Source organism: Phyllostomus hastatus, unplaced genomic scaffold (genome assembly GCF_019186645.2).
Source record: "Phyllostomus hastatus isolate PE091 unplaced genomic scaffold, TTU_PhHast_1.1 phas_scaffold_11, whole genome shotgun sequence".
NCBI lineage: Eukaryota > Metazoa > Chordata > Mammalia > Chiroptera > Phyllostomidae > Phyllostomus > Phyllostomus hastatus.
The window spans coordinates 2131123-2155884 of record NW_025334005.1 but is presented as its reverse complement, the minus strand read 5'-3'; the positions used below and the strand labels follow the sequence as shown (position 1 = coordinate 2155884).

The window sequence follows — 24762 nt, the reverse complement described above, 5'->3', positions numbered from 1 at the left end:
TGGGAATACTCAAGCCACTTGCTTCGTAGTCAAGACCAAAATCTTGGGAGAACACAAGAGAAAAGGAAAGAAAAGAACTGGAACAGGAGCCCAGAATCTTCCTGAGGGCTGAGGCCCACCCCCTGACTGCTCCAAGGGGAAGGGGGATTAAGCCTGGCTTTGCTCAGACAATGTGGCAGGACAGGGGTGCCTCAGCACTGCACATGCGCCCTAAGAGCCTCTTCCCTTCCCCCAGCTCATGATGGAGCTTGTGGGGAGAGCCAGCTACAGCTAGGAAGGTGGGGACAGGTAGAGGGAGGGAAGCAGCTGCCTGGGGCCCAACTGGCTGTGGGGCGTTGCCCGCTCTCCTTCCCTCTCCCCAGCACACCCCTTCCTCAGGCCCTCGGGCCCTGCCACCCACCCTGAGCTGGAGATTCTGGGCAGCCAGACTCACACCCCAAGCCCCCACATACTCACATACCCTGGGCCCCACTCCCCACCCTGTGGGCCCAGATTTTTTCAGGCAGCTCCTCCTAGTCCCTCACTACCCTCCCCATCAGCCCACCTCAGGCCATTGCAGGTTCTCTGGGCTGCGTGCGGGCTTTAAGGGGTGGGAGTCTGGTGGAAGGCAAAGGTTCCCCCGGGTCTGGGTTTTTGTGCCATCGGATGTCTCTTTTGTCCTGTCCCGACCACCCGCTCCAAACCTGTTCCCATCACCTCTCCTTCACCGTGGCTATCATCCTGCCTGTGAACTCTGATTTGACAAGGGCCCCTTCTAGCCATTCCTTGCCTCGGCCACCAGGTGTCAGACTTTGTCCAGCTGGGAGGAAGGTCTTGGTTTCAGCCCCGTGGCCCTGCCTCAGAGATGAGGGCACGTTGAGGAGGGGCGGAGAGGGGACCTCTGACCCAGGGAGGCTGTGGGGCCCTGAAGGTTGAGATGAGGAAAGGGCTGGGTCTCTGGTTCTAAAGCCCGCAGTTACTCTGACTGCCCCCACCCCCAACCCGCTGACAAGGGCTTTGTCCACTGCTGGGAAACTGGGGGAACCAGGCTGAGTCAGGGAGCTCAAGAGTTGAAGCGACAAAGGCAGGGACAGTGTGGCTCCGGAGAAGGGGGGAGCTGAGAGAGAGCCACCCATCAGAGCATTCAGCCAGGCCTGGATCGCTGGCCATTGCCCTTTAGGTTAAGGGGAAATAGAGCCTCCTTTGGCCCTTCCCCATTTGGGGTGGCCGGGGCTTGTGGGTGAGTGTGAGAGTGTGTGTGTGTGTGTGTGTGTGTGTGTGTGTGTGTGTGTGAGAGAGAGGGAGAGGGAGAGGGAGAGGGAGAAATGGGTGCCTGGATAAGTCTCCTAACTTACCGAGGGGCCCTGAGGCCTGGATGTTGGGTCAGTCTTTGCAAAGTGGGCACGGGAACGGCATAACTACCTTTTGCCATCCTGTATCAGAGCCCCTCCTGTTCCCACTCCTAGACCCCTGCAAGTTGTCTCCCCCAAATGACAGTCTCCGTCTCGATGAAGGCGAGATTCCTAACACACTCTGTGGTGCCTGGACATGACAGAGAGGAGAGCCTTTTCTCCCTCGCTGACACTCTTGTTAAAAAGCCTGTCTGGGAACAGAAGAGCTGCTAGACAACACCCTCTCTCCACTGACGCTGCAGCCCTCAGGTATCCCAAGTTCCTAGGGTGACCTCTCGGTACCTGGGCCCCTGACCACAGAACACGCTTTAGGGGTGGAACCTAAGATAACCGATGAAAACGCGGCACCTCTCCTGAGATAACTGTGATTGCAGAAGCGATGACAAACTCACTCACAGAAAAGCCTGATGACCTGTCGGTCACTAGGAGCGGCCTGCCCCTTGGTCCACAGTACTAAAACCCAAAGAGGGGGCTCACGCCACCAGCAGCATCAGTAGGGAGCTCTTTGGGAGAGAGTTCCAGAACTCAAACTATGGAATGTCCTCTCTGCCTGGGTTCGCCTCTGTGTCCACCTCCCCGGCGCGACCCTAGGATGTACCCTCTGCATCCTCGGCTGGAGTGAGCGCCAGCGCTCCACCCCACTCTCCTCCGGCTCACTCACACCTGTTTCCTTCTGTTACCTGTGTGCCTGCACTGTGCTCTGTGAGGCTCACGGACACTCCATGGTATAATTCCTTCTTTTTCAAAAAAATGTTTAGAGAAAGGGGAAGGGAGGGAGAAAGAGAGGGAGAGAAACATCAGGGTGTGGTTGCCTCTCTCACACTCCCAACTGGGGACCTGGCCCGCAACCCAGGCCTGTGCCCTGACTGGGAATCAAACCGGCGACGCTTTGGTTCGCAGGCCGGTGCTCAATCCACTGAGCCACACCAGCCAGGGCCACTGTGTACTTTCTAACCCTCTAGAGTCCTGTGTCCTGTGATTCGCTGCCATTCCTGTCTGGCCAGTCCTCAGCCTTGGGAAATGCCCTTTCTCCACTCTGCCCCCCACTGCTAGGCAGCTCTGGCTCCCGAGGGATGGCAGGGCATGCCATAATCCATGCCAAATGGGCCAGGGACCACAGAGTTGTGTTTGCTGCTGTCACCTGGTCCCGTGCGGCTGCCCAGAAACCCTTTTGATTCTCCCATGCTTGTCTCTGATTCCATGCCTCAAGTCTCTCCATTCCCCTCCAGCTGCCACCGTCCACGCCTCAGTGATGTGTGTAGGTTTCTTCTGTCTGAAAACAACAAAGCAAACCAACCAAACAACCTTTCATGCTTGTGCTATCCTCTGCAGATATCGCCTTTGCCACCAAACTCCCAGGGACATGTGTTCACCCTGTCCACTCCTCCTCATCATCTCCTTGAATCTCACAATCTGATACTCGCCTCTCGGCGGCTCTTGCAGAGGCCACCAGTGACTTCCTGGTTTACCCAAGCCAGTGGGTTTTCCCGTGTTCTTTCAGTTCTCCTGGGGCGCCCGATCCTGTCAGCTGCTCCCTTAAACAAAGAGGAGCTGCTCCCCTCTTTTGCTTTCTCATATCCCGATGTCTTGACGCACTTTAAATCCATTTCGATCAAATTATGGAGAACTTTAGTCTGTGCCCAGCATCGTGCTGAAATGCTGTAGGGATGCAAAGACGAGTAAGTCACAGGGCCTGCCCTTCGGATACTGCCTCCTTAAGAGGGAGGTGGACTCACTCAACTAGCCCTTGTCCTGCCCACCCTCCGAGAATGGGGTCAAATCCCACCTCCTACATCTGTGCCAAAGCACCTAGCATGTTCAGGACACTGAAATACAGCAGTTATCTCAGACACTCCCTTGTCCCCCTCTAGGGCTCACAGACTGGCAGAACCTGCACCCAGCTGGGAGCACCCAATTAAACTCTGCTTTGGATCCTAGCACTTCTGGAGAGGGGGTTCCTAGTCCCTTTTCCAGATGGTTTTGTTCAGTGCACTGCTTGAACACCATCTTTGGGCTGGAGCCTGAGCTGGGCGCTGAGATAGACAGAAGGAAAAGTCTCCGATCTGCCCCCAGTAAACTCACAGCGGGGGACATCCCCCCTTCGCCCTGCGTTCTGTACAGCCCCCGCCTGGTGGCTTACGTATAACAGGCTGCTGCTCATCCCGCCCCTGCGTGGAGACGGCACAGATGCCCTCTCCTTCTGTCTTGTTAGGCAGGAGGCAGGGCCGTGCCTGGGCAGATGCCTCCGCCTGAAGAGTCCGGACCCCGCAGGGTGGGCATGTTCCCTCCAACTTGGGCCAGGTGACTCAGGGACACTCAGCAGAGCCTGGCTCGCCCCGCCCACAAGCAAGTGCAATAGCTCCTGCACCTACATTCCGGCCTCTCCCTTTTCCAGTGGCTCGCGTGGGGACCTCCCAGTGCACGCCGCACACGTGTGCTTTTGTTACCGTTTCAGGTAAGCTGGGCTTCTCTTCCCGGGTAGGTCACCGGCTCTCCCGTAAGGGCCGGGGCCAAGTTAGATACGGACTTCTTTTTATCTTTTCTGCACCGGTTAGCCTAGTAATGGGCAGGTAATGTCTTTAAAATATTTGTCAACCGACTGACATCACCGACACTTGTTAATCCCTTTGCTTAGAGCGCGGCCTCCAGGAGGCCCTTGTACAATATCCACGTATTACCTGGCAGCACTAGCCCATTGGGTGACCCAGCGGCTCTTCACTAGGGTGTCATGACCTGCCATATGCCCCAAGTAGCGTTTACTCATCGCTGCTGCTGCAGCCAAGCATCTTAACTTTATTCTGTCTCGTCCTTCCCAACATCTTATAAGGGTACTTAAAATGCCCGCTTTACAGGAGGAGAAACTGTAGAATGGAGAGCTTTAAACAGTTTGCCCGAGGTCATGCCGCTCATAGAGCATGAAACTGGAACGTGAGTCCAGGCCACCCCTTGTACAGCACCCGTCCGATCACTTGAGCTCCAGTAGGAGTCTCTGTCCTTCCCGCGGATCTGTGGTCCTGCGTCGGAGGACACAGGCGAGAATCACACCACGGCCGTGGTCTGTTGCCTTCCCTAGGAGAGGAGGGGCGTGGAGAAGGTGAGGGCGCTGCTGAGGAGGGGCCCGAAGGCAGCCCCGGGGGCAGGCTCTGGGGAAACTGAGGGCTGAGAGTGTGGGCTGGCCGCCGGGAGAGAGCACCAGGGGGACAGATGCGGCACTCTGCAGAGGGACGGACCCAGGAGAACAGGGACGTGCTCCAGGGAGGTGGGGCCGACCGAGCCGAGGCTGGAAGACGGGAGATCAGCGACAGACAAGACGGTGTTTGGGAGGACGCGAGGGCCTTGGCACTGATGGAGAGAGCCGGGCTGAAGTCTGCTGTGCCCACGTCTCCCCGGCAAAGTGGGGAGAGCCCCTTCCCCAAGCCCTGGGCGTCTCCTGAGCTAGCCTTTGGATCCCCAAGCCCTCCCAGCAGGCACGGGGGCCAGGAGGAGGAGCAGAGCCAAGCAAAGAGATGCTTCCGGGGCAAGCATTTTATTTGTTAATACAAGAATAGAAATTCTGCAATAAATATAATCTAATAAATAACATCTCCAAATAAATAAATATTAATACAACAAACAGAGTCATGAGTGGTTGGGGCTGGGGGGTGCAGGGCCTGGGGGAGACGCCCCCGTACCCCCAAAATGCTACTGCAATGTAAACTTTCAGGAAATCCTGTGGCTGTGGCTATGATTGCCCTCCCCAGGCTGGGCAACCCACAGATACCCTGGAAAAGGGGGTGGAGAGGAGGCACCTCGACGCTGGCAAGAAAACCCCAGACAAGGCCCTTCGGGTGCCACCCTGTGCCTTGGTGACCCCTGGGTTCAGCCTGCCCCTGCCCCTCTGCGCTCGGCATTACCTCTGTTGCAGACCCCACCTCTCCCATCCCGAATTCCGTCTCTTCCTGTTCACACTCGCCACTGTGTTCGTTTCCCGAATTGAGTGTGTGGAGTTCACTGGGGGTAGGGGAGCAACACCCATCTGAGGAGAGTGGGGCAGCAACGGGCTTCGCCCGCAAGGCACGTGCTGTGGCGGCCCCTCCCTGCCCTGCAGGCATGCCTTCTGGGAGTGCCACTGGAGGGGCTCCTGGGCCCTGGCAGGCGGTGGGCGGGAAGCAGGAGTCTGGGAGAGCCTTCGCAGCGACCCGGACCCCCTCGGGCTCCCTTGAGCATTACTTCCTGTAGAAGTGGGATGGGACGGGCCTATTGCACCTCTTCCCCAGACCTGCGGAACTTTGGGAAGTGGGGAGGGGATGGTCCTTATTGCACCACACCCTCCCCCAAGTCCGGGAAGGGCCGGAGGCTTACAGCCTCTGTCTCCTGGCTCAACAGGCGTTGGCACACAGGTTTCTCCCTCCCAGAGCGGGAGCAGGGTTGGAGGGGAAGGGAAGAGGAGGTGGTCAAGGTCAAAGATCAGAAGCCATGGGCCTCCAGGCGCAGGGTGACCGCAGCTGCCGGAGGCTGCATCTTCTTCTTGAGCCGGTTGAAGTCCTTGGCTGAGCGCCACAGCCAGGTCTGCAGCTCCTTCAGCAGCCAGAAATCATCCATCTTCTGGAGGAAGTCACTGTGGGCAGGGCCAGGGGCCCAGGCGGGCTCAGCCCCAGGCAGAGGCTGGGGTAGCGGGTAGCCCAGGGCCGCCATGACACCCGCGATGCTGCCCAGCAGGCCCTGGAGGCTGGTGCAGAAGTGGGCCAGGCTGCGGCGCAGCTCGGCGGCGGCGGCCTGACGGTTGAGGCCGCGCAAGTGGCACAGGAGGTGGCTGTAGGCCTCGTAGTTCTGGGTCAGCCGCAGTTTGTCATTGAGGCTCCGCCACACTTCCAAGTTGACAGTGGCCCTGGGCAGAGTCTCTGCCCCCAGCCGAGGTGGGTTGAAGTCGGGCTCGTTGAAAGGGGGGCCCAGGTAGTTCAGCTGTGGAAAGGAGAGGGCGATGGGGAAGGAGGAGGGCGAAGCAGCCAGCTGGCCGCCACCAGGAGATGCCTGTCCCCTGAGTTCTACTTCCTGTGTCCCCTGACCCTGGCCCCGTCTCTACACCGGGCCCCTCTGTTCACAGGCCAACCCTAAGTTTCTCCATGAACGGCATTTGCGTGGAGGTGACTGTTGAAACAATGGAGGCGACAAGCTCTCCTGTGGAGGGTGTGGAATGGGAAAAGCTGGGCAGCAGAGACTCAGGGAGAGCTCACCGACTGGCTGGGTGTGCAAGCCTCCAGAGAGCACCCCCCCACCAGAGAGGCAGGGCAGAAGAGGAAGAGGAGCCATGGGGACCCAGGAGGCCGGGCTGCAGGGCAGAAGGTGACCAGGAGAATGCAGAGCCAAGAGGAGGAGTTCGAGAAGGCAGCAGTGCTCGACAGCGCGGCTGTAAAACAGAGAGCGGGGAGCGTGAGCCTCAGAAAGTGCTGTTGGCTTTGGCGAGAAGGAGGTGCCTGACAACCTTGGAGAGAGCCGTTTCAGTGGCCTGGAAGCCAGATTGCAGGGGGTTAAAGAGTGAGTGGGTGGAGAGGAAGTGGAGGCAGAGGGTGTAGACCACTCCTTCGAGAAATTTGGCAGGGGAAGCCAGGAGAGAAAAAGGGTCGGGAACCGGAGGGGGTAGCGGGAGTCAAGCAAAGGGTTTCTGGACAGGAAAAGCAGGTCAAAAGGCAGAGGGGCCCGTGGGCATCGGAGTTCCATCGGCCTCTTGACAGGCCCAGTCCCGGCAGCTGAAGGGCTGTGGACAGAAGGTACACACTAACCCCCAAGGAAGGGCTCGGCCCGTAGGAGCAGGGCTGCAGTGAGAAGAAACTGAGGCAGTCTCAAGATTCGGGCTGGAGGAAGGGTATGGAAGTCAGTCTGGGGGAGAGGACGAAGCCCTGCCAGCCCCCGGGGAGAAGCCTGGGGCCCAGGGAAAGGGCCGAGGGAGACGGTGCAGCAGCGGGGAGAGGAAGGGAGAAGAGAGGGGCGAGGCCTGGGATAGGCAAGGGCCCAGGGGGAGGTTCACACGCTGACAAGCACAGAGACAAACTAATTTCCTCGGTGTATCCTGGGGCTGGAGCCAGCTCCCCCGCCACCCTCCTCCCCTTTCTTTCCCTGGCTTCAGAGTAGGGTCTGGGATGTGGAAGAGGAACACGGGAAGAGGGGGCCCGTTCCCCATGGTCCTTGCTAACTCTGACCCTCCTTCCTCCTCTCCTGGGTGCTCTGACCACCTCTGGACTGCCCCCAGATTCTCACGGCAGAGCTTCAGTGCACACCCTGAGCCCCTGCCACTACTGGCCTGGGTTCCCTGCAGCGCCCTCTCCTCAAGCCCCCCCAGGAGGCCCAGTCAGGACGGGAGAGGCAGACAGAAGGGAGGCCCACGGGTCCAGAGCAGCAGGGCCCCAGGTCTGGGGCAGAGGCGAGCTGGAACACAGGCATGGGAGGTGGGGCCCCTCCATCCCCACCCAGCCCCACCCGTGCAAGAGACACCACAACACGGTGTAAACAGAGGAGACTTCCCCGGCCCCCAGGGGGAGGCGGGCGGCTGGGCAGTCAGCCAGTGGGGCAATGGGCCAAGGCGGGTGCGAGGCCTGCCCACATGCCTAGTCCTGGGGCCTGGGGTGGGGAGGAGGGGGTACCCTAGAGGGAAGGGCAAGAGACAGGCCAGACACAGAGACTGTTTAGAGCCAAAGGTCCCTTCCTCATCACCCTACATTCATCAGGACCCCTCTGCCACTCTCTTCCCCCAACTCCTCCTCTCATTCATCACCCAATTCCTAGACCCCTAGGTTGCCCTAGATACTCACGTAGGTCCCAGCCAAGGTGCGGAGTTGGTGCTCCAGGTATCGGGTGAGGTCATAGGTTTTCTGGATGGAGGGACCAGGCCCTGGGTCCCCTGTGCGATTGAGGGCTGGCACTGCAGGGAGGTGCCAGAGCACGGTGCACAGGCAAGCTATTATCCCCCACGAGTCCCCTGTGGACAGGACGGGCAAGAAGCATGAGGGCGGGTCTGGCCTTTTAGAGGAAGCAGCTGGCAGCCCCTCAGGTGTCTGTCCTCACCTTGGGGTGGGAGGGAGGGGTGAGGGTGGGACGCCAGATGGGAGGCAGGGGCGATGGAGGAGAGGAGCATTCCTGGCCTGAGAAAGTGCGTGTGTGTGGAGGCATGTATGTTATACGTGTTGTGCCAGCAGATACTGCAGAGTATACTTGTGGGTCAGCTAATACTTGCTGTATGTGTGCCAGCACGTAGGTGTGTGTAAAAGGAGGGCCAGGCCTCGGAACACAGATCATCAGCATTCCCGAGTTCCAGGTGTACCTCAGCCTCCTCTCCCAGCGTCCCACTGCAGCTTGGGGGAGCCAAGGGGCGGGAAACAGCACATGTCAGAGCTGCCAGCTGCGAGCGAGCAGTCAGCCCTGGGAGGGATGCGGCAGAGAGGCTACCTCCTGAGAACAAGCAAACGAGTCCTAGTCAAGCGATGGGAGGCAAGGTAGAGGGTCAGACCACCGGGCTGAGGCTGAAGGACAGACACAGGGCTGGCTCACGCGGTCAGCGGCGTGGGAACATTCTGGGGTATCATCCCTGGTGTGGAAGGGTAGGATGGGCGAGAACGTTCGCTCTCAGACACCGGCTGCAGTGTGGGAGTTTGCCCCATTCTTACCTGGGGCTTTAGGGAAAGTTTGAGCTGAAAGAGGCTTTCAGTCAGCCTGCGGGGGAGAGAGAGAGGGAGGGAGGGAGAGATGGAAGGAAGAAGGGAGAGACAGGGGAGGAAGGAGAGAGAATGATGTATTCAGTGAACTGGGCTTCTCAGCTGACGGTGCTGCAGAGTTGGGGCATCCCGCGATGCCGGAGGCCAGGGGTCAGTGCCGTGAGAACAGACACAGGCAGTTGGGAAACAGGGTTTTCCCAGCTTTTAGGTGATATCCAAGGTCAAGAGCACTTGGCCAGGATTCAGTGGGCATTGGGACTGGGTAAAGGTCATTAGAATTAGGATGGGGTAAGGCTGTGACTGGCGTTGGGCATAGGTTAGCTTTAAGGACTGGGTTACTTTTAAAGTTCCAGGTTAATTTCTTGGGATTTGCCTGAGTGAGCGTGGTTGAGGTTTGGGTCCAGCTGGGGGATGTGGTTAGGTTTGGGCAGACAGAGGGCTGGCTGGGACGAAGGTTTGCGAATGTGTTGATTCGGATTTCAGATGGGGTGGTGCATGCCATGCCTTATGAGTAGGCTGGTTTGGATTTTGAGCTTGGATAGGTGTGAGATCATGAGTGGTTTTTTTCTTCTAACTTAAGTTATATTTCATTTTTTAAATTTATTGACGAGAGAGAGAGAAAGAGAGATCAGTTTGTTGTTCCACCTATTTATACATTCATTGGTTGATTCTTGCACGTGCCCTGACCTGGGATCAAACCCACAACCTTGGCTTATCAGGCAATGCTCTAACCCACTGAGCTCCTGGGCCAGGGCCTCTAATTTATATTTTATACTTTCAGGTTTTCTGCAATGACATATGTTGTTTTGATAGAAGTAATTTGGATATGGGTTGGGCAGTTTAACTGTACTTAGAGTTAAGATAGGTTCGGAGTTAAGACTAGGTTACGTACACGGTCAGTCATAATGCTGGATCGGGGTTTCAGAGAGGGTAAAACTTGGAGGGGTTCGGGATTCAAGCTGCACAGAATGTCTCTTACAGAGTGTCGGGCTCAGCTGGGGACTTCTGAAGTGGTCGGTCTCGACTCTTCCAGATGCCCCACTGGCTGGCTTTCCTGGCGGAGCATGGGAGTAGGGGTTCTGCTGGTCTCGGGAACCCTGCCCCCTTGGGCGACAGGCTCGTGGTCTGAGAGGAGTGTGCGCATGCACCCACACGCGTGCGTGTTTTAGCACAGAGGGTAACGTCAGGCACATGGCTGCCCCCTGGGGAGACAGTCTCCCCTTTTCCTCTTCCCCAGGTGCAGCCTACACCTTCCCTTCTGGACATTCCTTTCCTTGTTCTTTCCATCTGAGCTCTTGCTGACTCCCTGAGTTCCTTTCTAGCTCCTGTCCTTCACATCCCAAGACAACTCCAGGCCCTTCTCCTCTGCACGAAGCCGTGGGCTACCCTTAGCCCGCGTATCTGACAGTCACCCCCAAGTTTCTACTTGGGGGCGGGCCGGTCAGTTCTGGAGGCTGGAGACCTGCTGAGGTGGGTAGTGGCACCACAGGCAAGTGGTCAGTTCAGGCTGGAGTCTGGCCTGGCTGGCAGTTAGTGGCGATGCCAAGGGTCCTGGCTGAAGCGGGAACCGCGGAGCTGGGCTTGCCCCCTTACCCCACCCTGCTTGGGGCAGCCCTGCTAGACAGGAGTCCTGGGACAGGGCTCTGCGTGTCCCACGACCAGGGAGGGGGCAGTCAGGAGCCCCACTGCGGCCCTGTTTTCTCCCTCCCCTCCTGGGCCCTGTGGGACATCCCTGGGGAGCACTGGCTCCCCACACAGGGACAGCAGGGGAAGAGGGGGAGAAGCTTTTGGATAAACAAGAGCTAAGTCATCTGGGCAGAAAAACGGCTCATGAAATTAACCAGACGAGGCCGGTGTTTCCAGGAATATTTCAGTTCTGAGGTAACTGTCACTGCAGGCTGGGGGTGGGGGGGCAGGGGAGAGAGCAGAAGGATCCAACTGACCGACCCGTGGAGAGAACCAGAGAGAGGGAAGGAGTCTCAGAAATCCAGAGGGAGAAGAGGCTAGGAGAGGAGGAAGGGGACTGGACAGGGCTCTCTCCTCGGTTGTGGCAGCTTCCACTCTGGGTGAAATGTTCCCATATCTCAGGCAGCAAAACGGAAAGCATCCCTGGCAGAGAGCACCTGTGGCTTAGCTGTAACAGTGAGCAGCCTGCCGGTGTCCCCAGGAGAGTGCAGTGGGCATCCTGGAGCCCTCGTCCACCCCTCTCCTCTCCAGGCTCAGGGTGTGCAGGTGGACCTGGCCACTGCGGGCCGTGTCCTGGGCCCCCTCTCCAGTCCTGGCTCCCACCCAGCCCCCGCCCCAGCTCTGCCTCTGGCTGCTGCCCACTGATTGTTTACATCCCGTCTTCCCCTGTGTTTATAAATCCGGCTGAGCACGTGAGGAGCTAATGAGTGCAGCTCACGTTTCCTGCTACAGCCCCCTCACCCCCCATCCTGGCCCCCCGCCTGGGCCAGACCCTAATTCCATCCAGATCCCTGGGCCCTGGTTCCCAGGGCCCCTCTAGTGAATACTCCCGCACGCACGTGTGTGCACATGCACACACACTCAGCCCACACAAGTGCATGGGCACCCTGACACGCTGCACAGGCAGGCAGACACACCGTGTGTGGATACCTTCAGCCAGCTGCCCCTCAGTCCCTAGCCTCTATCCCCCAGGCTGACCTCATTCAGGGAGGGAGGGGGGCTCAGCGGCACACATGTGGCGGGAAGGTCAGCGTGGGTAGGACAAGTCAGACGGGAGACTGCACCTGGGACTGGTGGCTAAGCGCTGTCAGCTGAGAGCGAAGGAGCCAGGGAGGCACCAACAAGCTCCAGAAGTGCTGGGCGAAGTGTGGGAGCCAGAAGGAAACGTTCTGCCCTCAGGCCAGACCAGGACCGCGCTCTGGTGCCGTTGGAGGGGGTTGTTGAGGGGAATCGGGGAAGTGAAGCCGCGCAGGGGGCCGGTGTCTACCGTCCGCCGTGATGTGAGACCCAGGCAATGAGGCTGTAAGGCAGGGCTTTGGGGGAGCTTCCCCACCTGCCCGCAGAAACAGCAGGACTTGCCTTGTCCTCTGGGCTGCCTGGCCCCCGTCCCCTCCTCGGTCCCCTAGCCCCGGGGCTGCTGAGAGGTGGCTTAGCGAGTGGGTGCGCGTGGGCCCCAGATGCCAGGAGACCTTGCTTTGCCACCCAGCCATCAGGTGACGGGGCTTGCATGAGGGGGGACGCTGAAGTTCCTCAGCAGAACTACACGGGCTCTGTCCCTGCCCTCAACAGGCCCTCCCCGCCCTTCTCTTCCACCCGAATGACAGGGGAGACCGAGGCCTGGGGAAGAAGCAGCCAGGCAGGCCAGCTGCCTCGTCCTGTGAAGTCAGTGTGGACGCCTGAGTCGGGCTTTCATTGGAGCGAGAGGGTTCTGGACGGTGCCGCACGAGGGCCCTGGGGGTGCTCGGGGAGAGCTGGAGCTGGGGAAGCTGGGCCACCGGCAGAAAGCAAGGCAGGGGGAGAAGTGGGGAAACAATGGGGTAAGTGTGAGCGTGAATTTCAAAGGGTGTTGTTATCCAAAAGGGAGGGAGGGGCTCGGAAGGACCGCAGGAGCCGGGTGTGAACGAGCAGGTGGGATTATGGGGAGGAATGTGAAGTGTCACCAGCGGACCAGCTGGTGTGGCAGGGTGCTGTGCACAAGGGCGGCTGGGGCAGCAGTGCCGGCTCTGCGGGGCGGGAGAGGGAGCCATGACACCAGTCGGCAGGAGAGACTTCTGGGGCTGCTAGGTGACAGTCGCTGCCATCCCTGCCTGGTGCCCGTTTCGGCTTGGTGGAGTGCGCGGCTCCGGGGCAGTGAGCGTGTGTGAGCCAGTGGTGGGAGGCCTGGTGGGTCAGGGGAGCGCGCCCCGTGCCCCGCGGGGTGGGGGCGGGGTGTGCTTGGGAGCCCAGGAGGAGCCTGTGGGTTCACCGAAAGCTCGGAGACGTCCGCCTGGGTCCGGTCCGGAGCGCGCCTGACAGGGCGGCGTGGCCAGTGCCCCCACCCACCGCCCCTCTCCGAGGCTCGCGGGGCTCCTGCCGAGGCGACCGCCAGCCTCCTCTCTGCCCCCGGCAGCCCCCTCCTGCCCTGCCCTAAGGGGGAGGGCCAGGCCGGGCTCACGGACACTGGGACGGGGTCCTCTGGGGTCGGGGGTCCCTGGGGAGGGCTCCTGGAGCGCCTTGTGCAGCTGCTGGGAAGGAAGACGGGGAGAGCAGAGATTGGGGGGCTCTGAGAGGCTCGGGGACGTGGGGTTTCCCTCGAGGGGCTCAGCCCGGGAACTGGGCGGCGGCGGCCGCTTGCTGGCCCTCCCCACTCGGCGGTGACCTCTCGCTCCCGGCCCCCTCCCTGCGGCGGCGGCGGCGGCGGCGCCTTCCCCTTGTGTGGCCCCGGCGCCCCCGGCCCCGCCCCCGGCCCGCTCCCGCCCGGTCGCTCCCTTCCCGTCGGCGGGGGCGGGGGCGGGGTCCGGGGCGCCGGGCTCTGCCGGGCCGCTGCCCCTTCCCGCGCATCAACTCCCCGCCGAGTCGCCCGCCCTCGCGCGGGCCGCCAGCGCCCAGCGGCCGGTGCCGCCGCTCCCCGGTGGGTGACGGACTTTTCCCCGCCCGGTCAGGCCGGGCGGCGCCCGCGCCCCCCAGCCCCCACCCCCCCGCACTAATCACTCCCAGGCCCCCGCGGGCCGAGCGGAGGGCCAGTGGCCGCCGCCCGCCCCGCCGCCCGGCCCCTACCTGCCGCCGGCTCCCCGGCCGCGGGCAGCATGGTGGGCTCCGGCCGCGCGGGCGCAGCCGGGAAGCCGCGAGTCCCGCCCGCGGCCCGGCCCGGCCCAGCCAGGCTCCGCTCTGCCCTCCGCCTCCTCTCCCCTCTCGCCCGCCCTGCTTCCCGCCCTCTCCTCCCGCCGGGCCGGGGAGGGAGAGCGGCGCGGCCCGAGGTGTCGGCCTCCCCTCGCCTCCCGCTGGCCCGGCCCCGGGCTCCCCTCTGCCTCCCTCCCTTCCTCCCGCCCCCCTCTTCCTCTCCCGGCCCCCACCTCCCCGCGCTCCGCGTCTTCCTCCCGCAGCCCCGCTCCCGCCTCGGACTCGCTCTCCTCGACTTGTGCGCGGGGATCTGTCCGTCGGGATCCGCGGGACCCCGCCTCGCTGGGGCTCCAGGTGGCCGGCTCCCCAGGTCTGCGGGTCGCCGGGACTACCCGCCGCGCTCCCTGCGACCTCCTGGCCCCGCCGAGCGGACTCCAGGAACGCGGTCCCCGCCGGGCCGCTCTCGAGGGCGCCCAGCCGTACCTCCCCCGGCCCGAGCCTTGCTGGCGGTGCAGCTCCGGGCTCCTCAGCTCCGGGCTCCCGGGGGAAGGACGGAACCGGATCTCGAGGCTCCTGGGCGGGGGCCGGGGCCTCGGACGCCCGGCTCCTACCTGCTCGGAGGTCCATGGGGCCGGGGGCCGGGCCGGCCGGGCGAGGCTGCTCTCCCGGAGGCTGGCGGAGTGGGAGGGCGAGCCGCGGCTCCGGCGAAGCTTTAATAATCCCATCCGCCAGGCCCACTCGCAGGTTTTTTTCGCTCGGTTTCGGATTTTTTTTTTTTTTTCAGTGTGGGACATTCTGCAAACTTTTTTTTTTTTTCTGACGTGTAAAGCTGTAACCACAAATTGTAGCGGCCCTCCCTGGGGTGGGGGGAGGAGGGAAGGGAGGGCTTCTGGGGCTCCTTTCCCTCCCACTACACCGAGGGGGGGTGAGGTGAGGCGAGGCTGCGGTGGTACCACCCTGGGCCTCCTGGGGGAGGAGGTGGGGAGGGCATCGGTCCGTCTGCAAACTCCGAGAGCTCCGGGAGGGAGCGGCCCGCTCCTTTTCCTCGCCCTCGGTGTCGGCCTAGGGTGCTGCTCCCTGCCCCGCGTGGGTCCCGCTCCCACCCTACCTCTGCCTTCTCATCTCTGACCCCCCACGCCACACACACACACACACACACACACACACACACACACCCAGTAAATGCAATGACACATTCTCCCAAATGCCAGCGAGCTGGCCTCCAAGCGAGTGATGGTGTTTTTCCTGCTGCCCTTTGTCTGGGCTGACCGCCCCCCTTGCCTATTGTCCCGCGGCCTGTCCCATTTCCAAAAGCCGGGGCTGAGTGAGGCGCTGGCCGGGGCAGGTGACTAACCGGTTCACAATGCCCCCAGCGGGGGAGGACGAGGGCACCACAGGCCCACCGCCTGGCCCCGGGGAAAGCAGAGGGCACTTGGCTGAGGGTTTGTCCCTCAGGTTCACGAGGTTCTTCACTCCTCTTCCCAGTGGCCAGGAGAGTGCACATGGGTGGGGGTTTGTAATTCATTAATCAGCACGAGGCACCCGGACCAGTTTCGACACCAGGACTTCATGGGTGACTCATCAAGAATGCTCCAGTTCAAGGCGATGGAGAGACCCCGTTTGTGAAATGCTTCCCCATAAAGACATTTGGCTTCCTCCCGCCTGTAGGGTTCAGGTTGTTGGCTTTCCCCGGTGCCAGGGTAGGGGTGCTCTGCCTGTGGCGTGACCTCCCTCCCCTTCCTTCCCTCGGGCCTGTGTTGGGACTCGCTGAGGTGGGATACGCAGGGGACCCAGGAGCCTAGACCCTCCCTGGAGGGTCTTCCTGCGGCTGCAGAGGGCTGTTAGGAAGTGTGCAGGGAAACAGCTTCCACCTGGGGTCATTCCGTTATTCGATCTCCACTGCCCAGAGCTCTAGAAGCAGACCAGCAATAAAATCATTTGGTAATGAGCTGCTTTTGTTGTTGTTTATTTGTTATGTCAGGGGACAGAGGCGATGGTGGGCCGGACCTGGAAGGTGACTCCTCTCTCTGGGACAGCATTGGAGCCCCTGCACCCCTTGCTGCCCTGGTGCCCCCAGAGGAAGGCAGACGCCCACCAGCCCGGCCCCAGCCCCTCCAGGCTGCAGGTCAGAGCAGGCAGCCCGGCTCCCAGGACAGCCCTTCCCTGCGCTGCACTTTGAGAACCGGGGTGGGGGGGGATGGGGGGGTGGGGGAGAAGTTTGTTTTCAATTACCTCACTGGAGTGGGACAGACTTTGTTGTTTTTTCCCCTCTTCTTTTTTTTTTTTTTTGTTCCCTAAACAAGAAAAAGAACTGGGGAAGGGGCGCTGGCCTGAGGTTGGGGGCAGGGGACGCTCAGGGACACAAGCAGCAGCTCTGATGGAACCTGCCGTGGAGGGGCCTTTTCGGAAAAGGCCTCCCTCTCCCCCTCACTGCCCCCGCCCCCCCGCAGGCTGAACGCTGGAGTTTCAATGACATTCTTGGCCGGTGAGCCCAACAATCTTTGATACCCATGCCAAGGTCAAGAAGGCAGATGCCCAGTGGGTGACCAGCACTGAGGTCGGCCGGGAGGTCCCCTAGCAGCCGCCCTGTCAGGGTGGGGAGCCTCGAAGGGGAGGGGAGGGGAGAGGGAGCCGCTCAAGTCTCTCCCCCCGGTTTGCAGCCTGCTCCTCGTGGAGAGTGTCTGCACAGACAATGTGGTTTGGATTTGGCTGAGCCCCTCAGCACCTTATAAAGCACCTTGCTGAGTCAGGGAGAAAGCAGCCCCACCGTGGGAGAGGAGGAGGGGGCCAGGAGAGAGAGGGGGAGAGGGGAGCTGAAGGAGGAGGGTGGAGGCTGAGGGAAGAAGAGGGGAGAAGGGACAGGGCAGGAAAGAGGAGACACAAAGGCAAATAAATGGGTGGGAGTGGGAAGGAGCGGGGGAGGCAGGAGCCCGGGGAGGAAGAGGAGCAGACTCTGCAGTTGGGGGAAGCTTACCACGTTGCCCCCCCTCCCCGCCCGAGCGTTTACCTCAAGAGTCTAGAAAGCAGTGGTTTGCAGGTCTGCAGGGACCGAGGGCTGCAACTCTAAAATGAGGACCAGGCCAGGTGGGTGCAGGGGCAGCTGGCTTTACAGACCGCCCTGGGCTTGATGCCGTGACCCCACAAGCTGGGGAAGTTGTGTTTTGTCCTGCCTCTTGTCTGGACTTGTGTCCTGCCCTCTCCCCTCACGGGGAGGTGAGGGGCCTTCTCCCTTCCCCCTCTCCCCTCCTGCCAAAGGGAAAATCAACTCCATCTCCAAGCTGCCTGTGCCCCTCTGCCATGTCTGGGCAAAGGCAGCAGGCTAGGAGCTGCCAGTTGGGCTGGGGTGGGGGCTGGAGTAAAGACTGTGCCTGTATTCTGCCAGATCTCCAGTGGGAGTGGGCTGCTGGGATGGGGGCGGGGGGAAGGGAGGAAGGAGAGGCAGACTGGGGGACACCTACAGGGTTTCCGTGGGTGGCAGGGCGCAGATGGCTGCCCTCTCGTGTCCAGCTGGGGACCTCGGGACGGTTCCTGCTCCCCTGCAGCCCTTCCTGCAGGAACAATCTGGGACTGCTGGTGGGGCAGGGCAGAGGCTAGAGGAGACGCCCCCCAGCCCAGCCCCAGATCCTTGGTGTGTCCTTCAGGCCTTTCCTGAGCCCCTGCTGGGTGCTGGGTGCTGGGTGCTGGGTCCTGTGAGGGATGGAGAAAGGAGGAACACCCACTCCTGCCTTCAAGAATTTCATTCAATCATCTGAGGTTGGAGGATGGGGGCAGGTAGAGCTTCAGGCTAGAAATGTGGTTGGGTGGCTCAGGGACACGCTAGGTTCCCACCCCTCCCTCCCGTTGCCCCCCATAACTGGTGCCCCCTAAGGATGGCTCTCTAGATGCCCCAATGACACCGAGTCCCAGGCAGCCGAAGAACTGGCCCTGGACGGGCCCTGGACCCTGGGTGTCTTGGACCCCTGAACCGGGGAGGCTTCTGGTCTGTCCCCTTCCCGTGGGTGGGCAGCCGTGTGGTGGGGAGAAGCCTGAAGAGGTGAGCACAGGTAGCCACGCATGTATTCATCTGTTCACCAGACGTTCCCCGAGGCCCCGCTCCATGCCCGGTGCCAGGGACACAGAGGGGAGCCCTCCGGGGCTGTGGGGTCGGGGAGGTGGGGGGGAGGCTGCCCCGAGTGCAGGCGGGAGAGCCGGGCCCTGCCCGGGCGACTCTGCCGGTGCCGCCGCCGTGCCCGGCCGCCTGCTGACGCGCTCCTGCTTCGGGCTTCCGACTAAGGCTCTAAGTGGACAGTTTCACCTCATTCTTTCACATAGGTAGGAGGACCCCAAGGCTTGGCAAGGTGAAGAAGTCACCTGCCCAAGGTCACACGGGTAGGAGAACCAGGACCGGAGCCCAGGACTGTCTGCCTCAGCGCCATGCCCTGTTGCTACACCCGCAGGTGCGGGCCCGGGAGGGGCTCCGGGGCAGGGGGACTCTGGGAAGGACAGGAGGCCAGGTGCCCAGAGCGGCTCCAGAAACAGGGGGCCTTGCCCGGCGCCCGGCTGCCCGGTTGGTCTCTAACCGGGCCCTGCCTGGTCTCTTCGGGACGTTGAGGTGTTTTGCCTGAAGCAGAGACCTGGGCGTTCCCGACCGACACCCCCACCAGTGACGCTGGGCTGTCACCCCACATCGCCCTCCTGGGTCAGCGCGAGGCACCCCCCAGGAGAGCTTTGGCCCCTTCCCTCTGCAGGAACTGTAGGTTCCAGGAGCATCGAGATGAAGCTGGGAGTTAGAGGACCACCTGCCTGCAGAGCCAGGACCACAGGGTGCCCTGTGCGTCCTGAGGGCTGCAGAGGGGCGGGGCGGGGGGCCGGTGGTCTCGGAGGCCCTGCCCGGGCTGCCAGAGCAGACAAGGCCGCCCTCCCCTCCGCATCTGTCCTGGGAAGAGCACCTCCCCGCCACCACCATGTGCAAACACTCCCGTGTGCATGTGCAGGCCTGGGGGCCGCCGAGGGTGGGGGGCGGGGGTGGGGGAAGGCAGCGGGGTGTGCGCTTTCCCTCTCCCTCCAGTGGGCAGGAGCCCTGAGGGCCCTGCCTCACCCTGAGCTGGCCATGACATCAGCGGAAGCCCCCGGGCCTCCTCCTGCCTCAGCCAGGCCCTACCCTGCCCTGTGTCCCTCACCCACACCTGGACCGGCTCAGGCCTCCCGGAGGACACCGCCCCCACCTGCCTCCCCTGGACGTTGAGAGGAGCTGGGCTCTGCTGCCGGCCGCTCCCCACCCTACCTGGGCTCTAGCCCCCTCCCGTCTGTACGGACATCTGGGGGACTGGGTGGCGGGCACGTGAGATGGGCAGGGGCAGAAGGGGCACCCCCGGGTCCCAGCTCCTCCCTCGCCTGCCAGAAGCCTTCCCTGCCGCCACTCTCACTCTCCCAGGATGTTCCATTGCCCTGGCCAACCCATGCCCGGGGCTCCGTGACTCCGTCTCCCCTGGCAGAGGAGTGGGGTTACCTCTCCCTGGGCTGGAAGATCCTTATCCTGCTCTGCTGAGTCACTACCGGCTCCTCCCGCCCCGTCCCCTCCCTCCCCACCAGCCACCCTCCCTCGGGCTTCCCAGGGCTTTCTCCAGAATGCCTGGGCTTCTCGGGGCGGGGGGGGGCGGGGGGCCTGGTGTGGAGGCCAGGGAACACCTCCCCGGGGCCACCCCTGTGGGGTAGCGATGGGAGTCCCACCCCCAGGGCCCATCGTCCCAAGTGCCTGCCCTGCTGGGGAGAGTGGCGTGGGTGAGGGTGACCGCTCCGCCTCTCCTAGCTGTGTGACCTTGGGCAGGTCACTTGGCCCGTGTACACCGAGCTTTTCCCCTGCATAAGATGGGGGTGAGGACCACGTTACCCAGAATAAGGGGCGACTGGGTTAATACAAGTCAAGTCTCTGGCCCTTCTCACTCAATAATGGGAAATACTACTGTCATCTGCCCCTCGTGCCCTGTCCTCCTGCTCCTGCTGATGAGGCCCCTGCATCCCCTTGTCTGCACGTCGGCGCCTCCTCTGCGCTTTTGACTCTGCCCTCCTGAACCCTGTGCCCATCACCCCACTCCGCCTCCCCGCACAGGCCACGGTCACAGAGCCCTGGAGAGCGCTGCAGCTGGGCTGTCGCTCAGCTCTCCCCCCGCGAGAAGTGGCTCCTGACCGCTTGACCCGGCACCCCAGACCGCCCCGGACGGACGGACGGACGGGGGCCCCGGAGAGACGAGGGGAGCCAACCAGAGCCAGCTGTGCTGGGCGCCAGCCCTGCTGGGGGCTTTCAGGCCGTCTGTCTGCGGGCCCCAAGGTCACCTTTGTGAGGTCGCCTTTTCCTAACGGAGCGCTCTGAGCCAACAGGGCAGTTTCAGCCACCGACTGCTACGACCTGTGTTCAGTGATGCAGGGACTGAAGCACTTTTTTTAAAAAAAGATTTTATTTATTTATTTTTAGAGAGGGAAGGGAGGGAGAGAGAGAGAGAGAGAGAGGGAGAGGGAGAGAGAGAGAGAGAAACATCAATGTGCGGTTGCTGGGGGTCATGGCCTGCAACCCAGGTATGTACCCTGGCTGGGAATCGAACCTGAGACACTTTGGTTTGCAGCCTGTGCTCAATCCACTGAGCTACGCCAGCCAGGGCCTAAGACTGAAGCACTTGAGGTTGGTGAGGGGCTGTGCTTCAGGGACAGGCCAGGCCAGCGGGCGGCGGTGCCAGGGCGACTGCAGAGGGGCTGGGAGAAGCTTGAGTGGCGAAAGGGGGAAAGCCACACCTGGCCTGCACCCATACCAGGGCTGGGGGCGGGGGGCTGGCACACAGGCCTGCAGGGGTCCAGTTGCCCCCCAAAGCTCTCAGAAGCACCTCCTATATGTGCCCCACAGAACAGTTGGGACCTGTAGAGACCCATGCCTGCCAGCCAAAGGTTTGGGGCTCGTGGGACAGAGAGCAAGATGGCCCCAGAGCCACTCAGCTCTTAATGACTGGACTCCCTTCAGCCACCCTGCCCCCAGTTCCCCGAGAAGTCTCTCCCCCACCCCCTGCCCCCACTGTGGTAAGCCCATCCAAGCCCTCCGTCCTCAGGTGCCTAGCTGGCGTCCGCTGGAGCTGGGCCCCAGGGGGGTCGTGCTTGTTCTACCTGGCAGAGTAGCCTGGCCCTGTTCTGGGAGCTGTACTGGACATGGTATCTGTCTCCCTCTGCTGGTCCCTCAGGGGACAGCCTGGCCAGGGCTCGCTCCCCGAGAGTTGGTGGTGCCGCCTCCCTGGACAGTGGATGGCGAGTGGCGGGGGTCGAGGGAAGAGCCCAAGAACTCAGGCGGGCTCCAGCTTGCAGGAGCACCGGAGCTGCCACCTGGGGTCCCTGGGGCCCGCAGCCCGTGAAGTGTGCTGAGGCTTCCCCCACCCACCAGCAGGCCCGGAACAGCTTCCTTCCCCTCCTAAGCCATGAATGGAGCTGTCATCCCCGGATTTATCTAAACCTTTTGTGAAGCTATTTATATTCCCAGCCGAGACCGCAGTCTGGAGTAATGCGTTCCTTCGGGGTCCTCCCCTGCTGGGCGAAGCAGGCCGACTTTGATTTGTCGTACACGCACCGCACTTGCGCTCCAAGGGGGTCCTGGAGCTCCCACTGCCAGGTTCAGGCGGTCCAGCCCGAGCTTCCCCGTGCCATCCCCGCTGTGTGTGGGCTCAAAAACTCCCCTCCCGTGTCCCCTCCACCGCTGCCGGCCCTGCAGACTGGAGAGACCGGTCCTGTCTGTGCGCCGTGCCTGGCGGCGTGGACATAGTCCCTGCCTCCTGCCAGCCTCCGGCAGCTTCCGAGGACGGAAGAACTCACGTCGTCCTCACAAGACCCAGGGCACCTCTGGGTGCGTGGAATCAAGGACCTGGCCGGTGGCCTCGGCCACAGCCTCCCCCACAGCTCCTCTCTGGGGTTGACTTCTGTCCCCACTGAAAGGCCTGTGAGGACTTTCTGGTCCCTGGCCTTCCGGCCTTTTCTCCATAATATTTCTCTGGTGCGGGGCGGGGGCGGGGGGGTGGCTTTCCTCCCTGTCTCCTGGCGTGGATTTGCCCTGGCTTCATCCACAGTCATGACTTCTTTTGTCCTCGGTTCTGACCCTAGAACCCTGCACGGGCACACCCATGATGGAGGCGGCAGGACACAGCAATGGTCGCCCCAGCAACCCTGACGGCGTGTGCTAAGAGCTTTGTAAACATTGACTAAGTTAATCCTGGCAACAGCCCTTCCTTCCCCAATTTACAGATGAGTAACCCGAGGCTCAGAGGCCGGCGGCCACATGACCGCTTGCGCCCAGCCCGGAGGTCGTGAAGCCAGGACTCAGACCGAGGCAGGCCGGCGCCTAGAACCCCATCGCCCCCCTCAGCGGACAACCCAGCTCAGGTCCTGTGAACTCTCCGAGTCCTGTGCTCTTCAGTCACGCAGTAGGTGCTCACTAAACCACTGCTGCGAGCCAAGCTGGTGCTGGTCGCTGGGAGACCTGCCGGGGGATGAGACGGGCCCCGGGCGGAGCTCGGCTCTGGGCGTGCCGGCAGCTGGTGAACCGGCAGCAGTCACGGGGGGCAGGTAGTGCCTGGCCAGCTCAGCACCCCCAGCGGCTCAGCGCTGCCCGGCTCTCTTGGTTACACCATCTTCTGTGTGTGCACTGCCCAGCAGACTCCATCACAGCCCTCCCAGCTGTCCTCCAGCGCAGTGGGAGCCCAGGACAGCAGGGGCCTGTGTCCCGTGCCCTCCCTCCTGGACTTAGAGAAGCGTGTCTAGTATGTGTTGAATGAATGGGTTACCGGGCTCTGGGGATTCCTAACCAACTGGGTGAAAAGTAGTGGCTGAACCAGAGAGATTTCCCAACAGAGAGGTAGTTTTACAGCACAAAACGCTAAGCGCCTTCCTCAGTTCCGTATCCGCCCCCTCCCACCCACCTCCCCACACACTTCGGTGCTGGCGGGGGGCCGCCTCTGCTGCGGGGTATGGCGGGGACTAAGACGCTAGCTGTTGAAAGGGTCCTGGGAGAGCGTGTCGTCCAATGCCTTCCTTTTATCAAGGGGAAACTGAGGCCCAGAGAAGGGCCCTCACCTGCTTCCGGCTGTCTGTCAGTAGGACCGGGGCTGCCCTGGGCCTCCTGACTTCTGGCCCAGATCCCAAATTGTCTTTGGGTCCCATACTCGCCCCTCCCCCCCGCCCAACACAAAGTGTTGCCGACTGCTTAGAAGCCCTTGCTCCCCACCGAGGATCCTCCCTTCCGGGCCGAGAGGCATTACTGGCCGTGCCAACTGCAAGCCCGGAGAAGCTGCCTGCCCGCCCCCAGACTGTGGAGCTCCCTTCCAGCCCCAGAGCCTGGGGGGAGCAAGACAGCCCATCGCAGCTCCTCTCCAGAGCTGTGGCCCAGTGAGGGGCACCTCAGTGAGCACCTCTGGCCACCAACAGCCGCACGGACAGGGAGGGACCTGTGCAAAGTCACACGGCGAGTCCACGTCGAAGCACAGACAGACGAGAGACCCACAGCCCCGGCTCCCAGAGCTAGGCTCTGTTCTGTTGCCGGAGCCCCCTTCAGAAGGGCCAGCTCCTGGCAGGCATCTGCAAGACTGGAGAAAGGCCTAAGGAGCTTGTCTTCCTCTCCCCAGGGACTTTCTCCAAAGACCTCCAAGCCACAGGACGCTACAGCCCTAGGGGTCACAGGCAGACATGACTGTGTGAACATTCACAGCTTTTGCCCTTAGCCTTCCAGGGAGCTTCAGCTCCTGTCTCCTCTTCCAGCCGGGCTGCTCAGGGAATGGCGTGGGGCAGACGTGGGGTGGAGACCTGGGAGGCTGCTCTGACGCACACTGGGGGGAGAGGGGGGGACAGGCAAGGAAGAGAACAGCTGTGCTGGGTTCTTCTGTCCTTCTGACAGAACAAGCCCGGCAGCTCCTGTCCCCGGAAGGGCGGGGCTGTGGGCAGGGGTGTGCTAAGCGTGACTCGGAGGCAGCCCAGCTTCATTTGGGGCACACGTTTATCCACTGAACACACGTGTGACCAGTCGTGAGAGGCACGGGGGTATAGCAGCAAACAAAACGGACAAGGTCCCTGTGCTCAGGAGCTGACATACCAGGGGGGACGACAGCCTTTAAATAAACATGCACACGTGTGAAATAACATTGAGTGGTGCTAAGCGCTGTGACTAACCCAGAGCAAGGGCCGAACGAGAGGAGGGTGCAGAGGAGGCCCACTGATGGGCAGCTGAGGCCGAGCCCTAGGCTCTCATTCGTGTCCTTTGCAGTTGGCAGTGGGCAGCTGAAGCTGAGCCCTAGGGACAGGAGGAGCCAGCCTGCGAGAAGGGGGAGGAGCATTCCAAGGGGGGTGGGGACTAGCCTACGAAGAGATCCCAAGATGGAAAGGGTGGGTTCAGAGAACCCACTGGCTCTGAAGGGGAGGAAAGCCAGACAGGTGAAGAGATGACCGGGCGGTTCCTGCAGGTTCGGGATAAAGCATTCAGATCTTATGGCCTGTGTAGCAGTTGGAAACCACCGGAAGTCTAAATAAGGGAGAAGTGTAACGTGACTGACACTTTAGGAAGGTCACATTGGTGCTGTATGGAGAGGGGACTGGAGGAGACAGGCCGGAGGCAGCAGGCCACTCCAGGAGCTCCCACAGTCGGCCATCCAGGTGGGAGACGCTGGTGTCCTGAGCCAGGGTGATGGCTCTGGAGACGCGGAGGAAGGTTGAATTTGCCATCTGTTTGGGAGGTAGAGGAGTCAGGGCTTGCCAAAGAATTGCAGCACGTGGGGTGACGGAGGGTGAGGTCAAGGATGACTCCCAGTTTACCGACCTAAACGGCTGCAGAGAAGCAGTACCATCCACACTGATCCCCAGGAACCTCTCCCAGTGCTCTGAGGAAGCCTGGGGAGGGGGAGGAGCTG

At 61.8% G+C, this 24762-nt stretch overlaps 1 protein-coding gene across 2 annotated transcripts; it reads right to left on the bottom strand.

Moving 5' to 3' along the window:
• Nucleotides 1-4627: 4627 nt before the first annotated feature.
• Nucleotides 4628-14713, bottom strand: CLCF1 (cardiotrophin like cytokine factor 1). Of its 2 annotated transcripts, none has more exons than XM_045855148.1 (3): nt 14473-14713; nt 8177-8343; nt 4628-6332 (listed from the first exon to the last, which is right to left on the bottom strand). In XM_045855148.1, the coding sequence occupies exons 1-3, from the start codon at nt 14486-14488 to the stop codon at nt 5838-5840; spliced, it is 678 nt and encodes a 225-aa protein (XP_045711104.1). In that variant the 5' UTR covers nt 14489-14713; the 3' UTR covers nt 4628-5837. The 2 variants fall into 2 exon arrangements, with proteins under 2 accessions (XP_045711104.1, XP_045711103.1); XM_045855147.1 differs by lacking the exon at nt 14473-14713 and adding an exon at nt 13799-13930.
• Nucleotides 14714-24762: the final 10049 nt, after the last annotated feature.

What these genes read in the sequence shown, in the direction of transcription:
- CLCF1 (XM_045855147.1), bottom strand. Translation starts at nt 13,829, where the DNA reads ATGCTGCCCGCGGCCGGGGAGCCGGCGGCAG. An exon ending in GGCCGGGGAGCCGGCGGCAG is followed by an intron (nt 8,344 to 13,798) that starts GTAGGGGCCGGG and finishes TCCTGTCCACAG; the next exon opens with GGGACTCGTGGGGGATAATA. An exon ending in GCACCTTGGCTGGGACCTAC is followed by an intron (nt 6,333 to 8,176) that starts GTGAGTATCTAG and finishes TCCTTTCCACAG; the next exon opens with CTGAACTACCTGGGCCCCCC.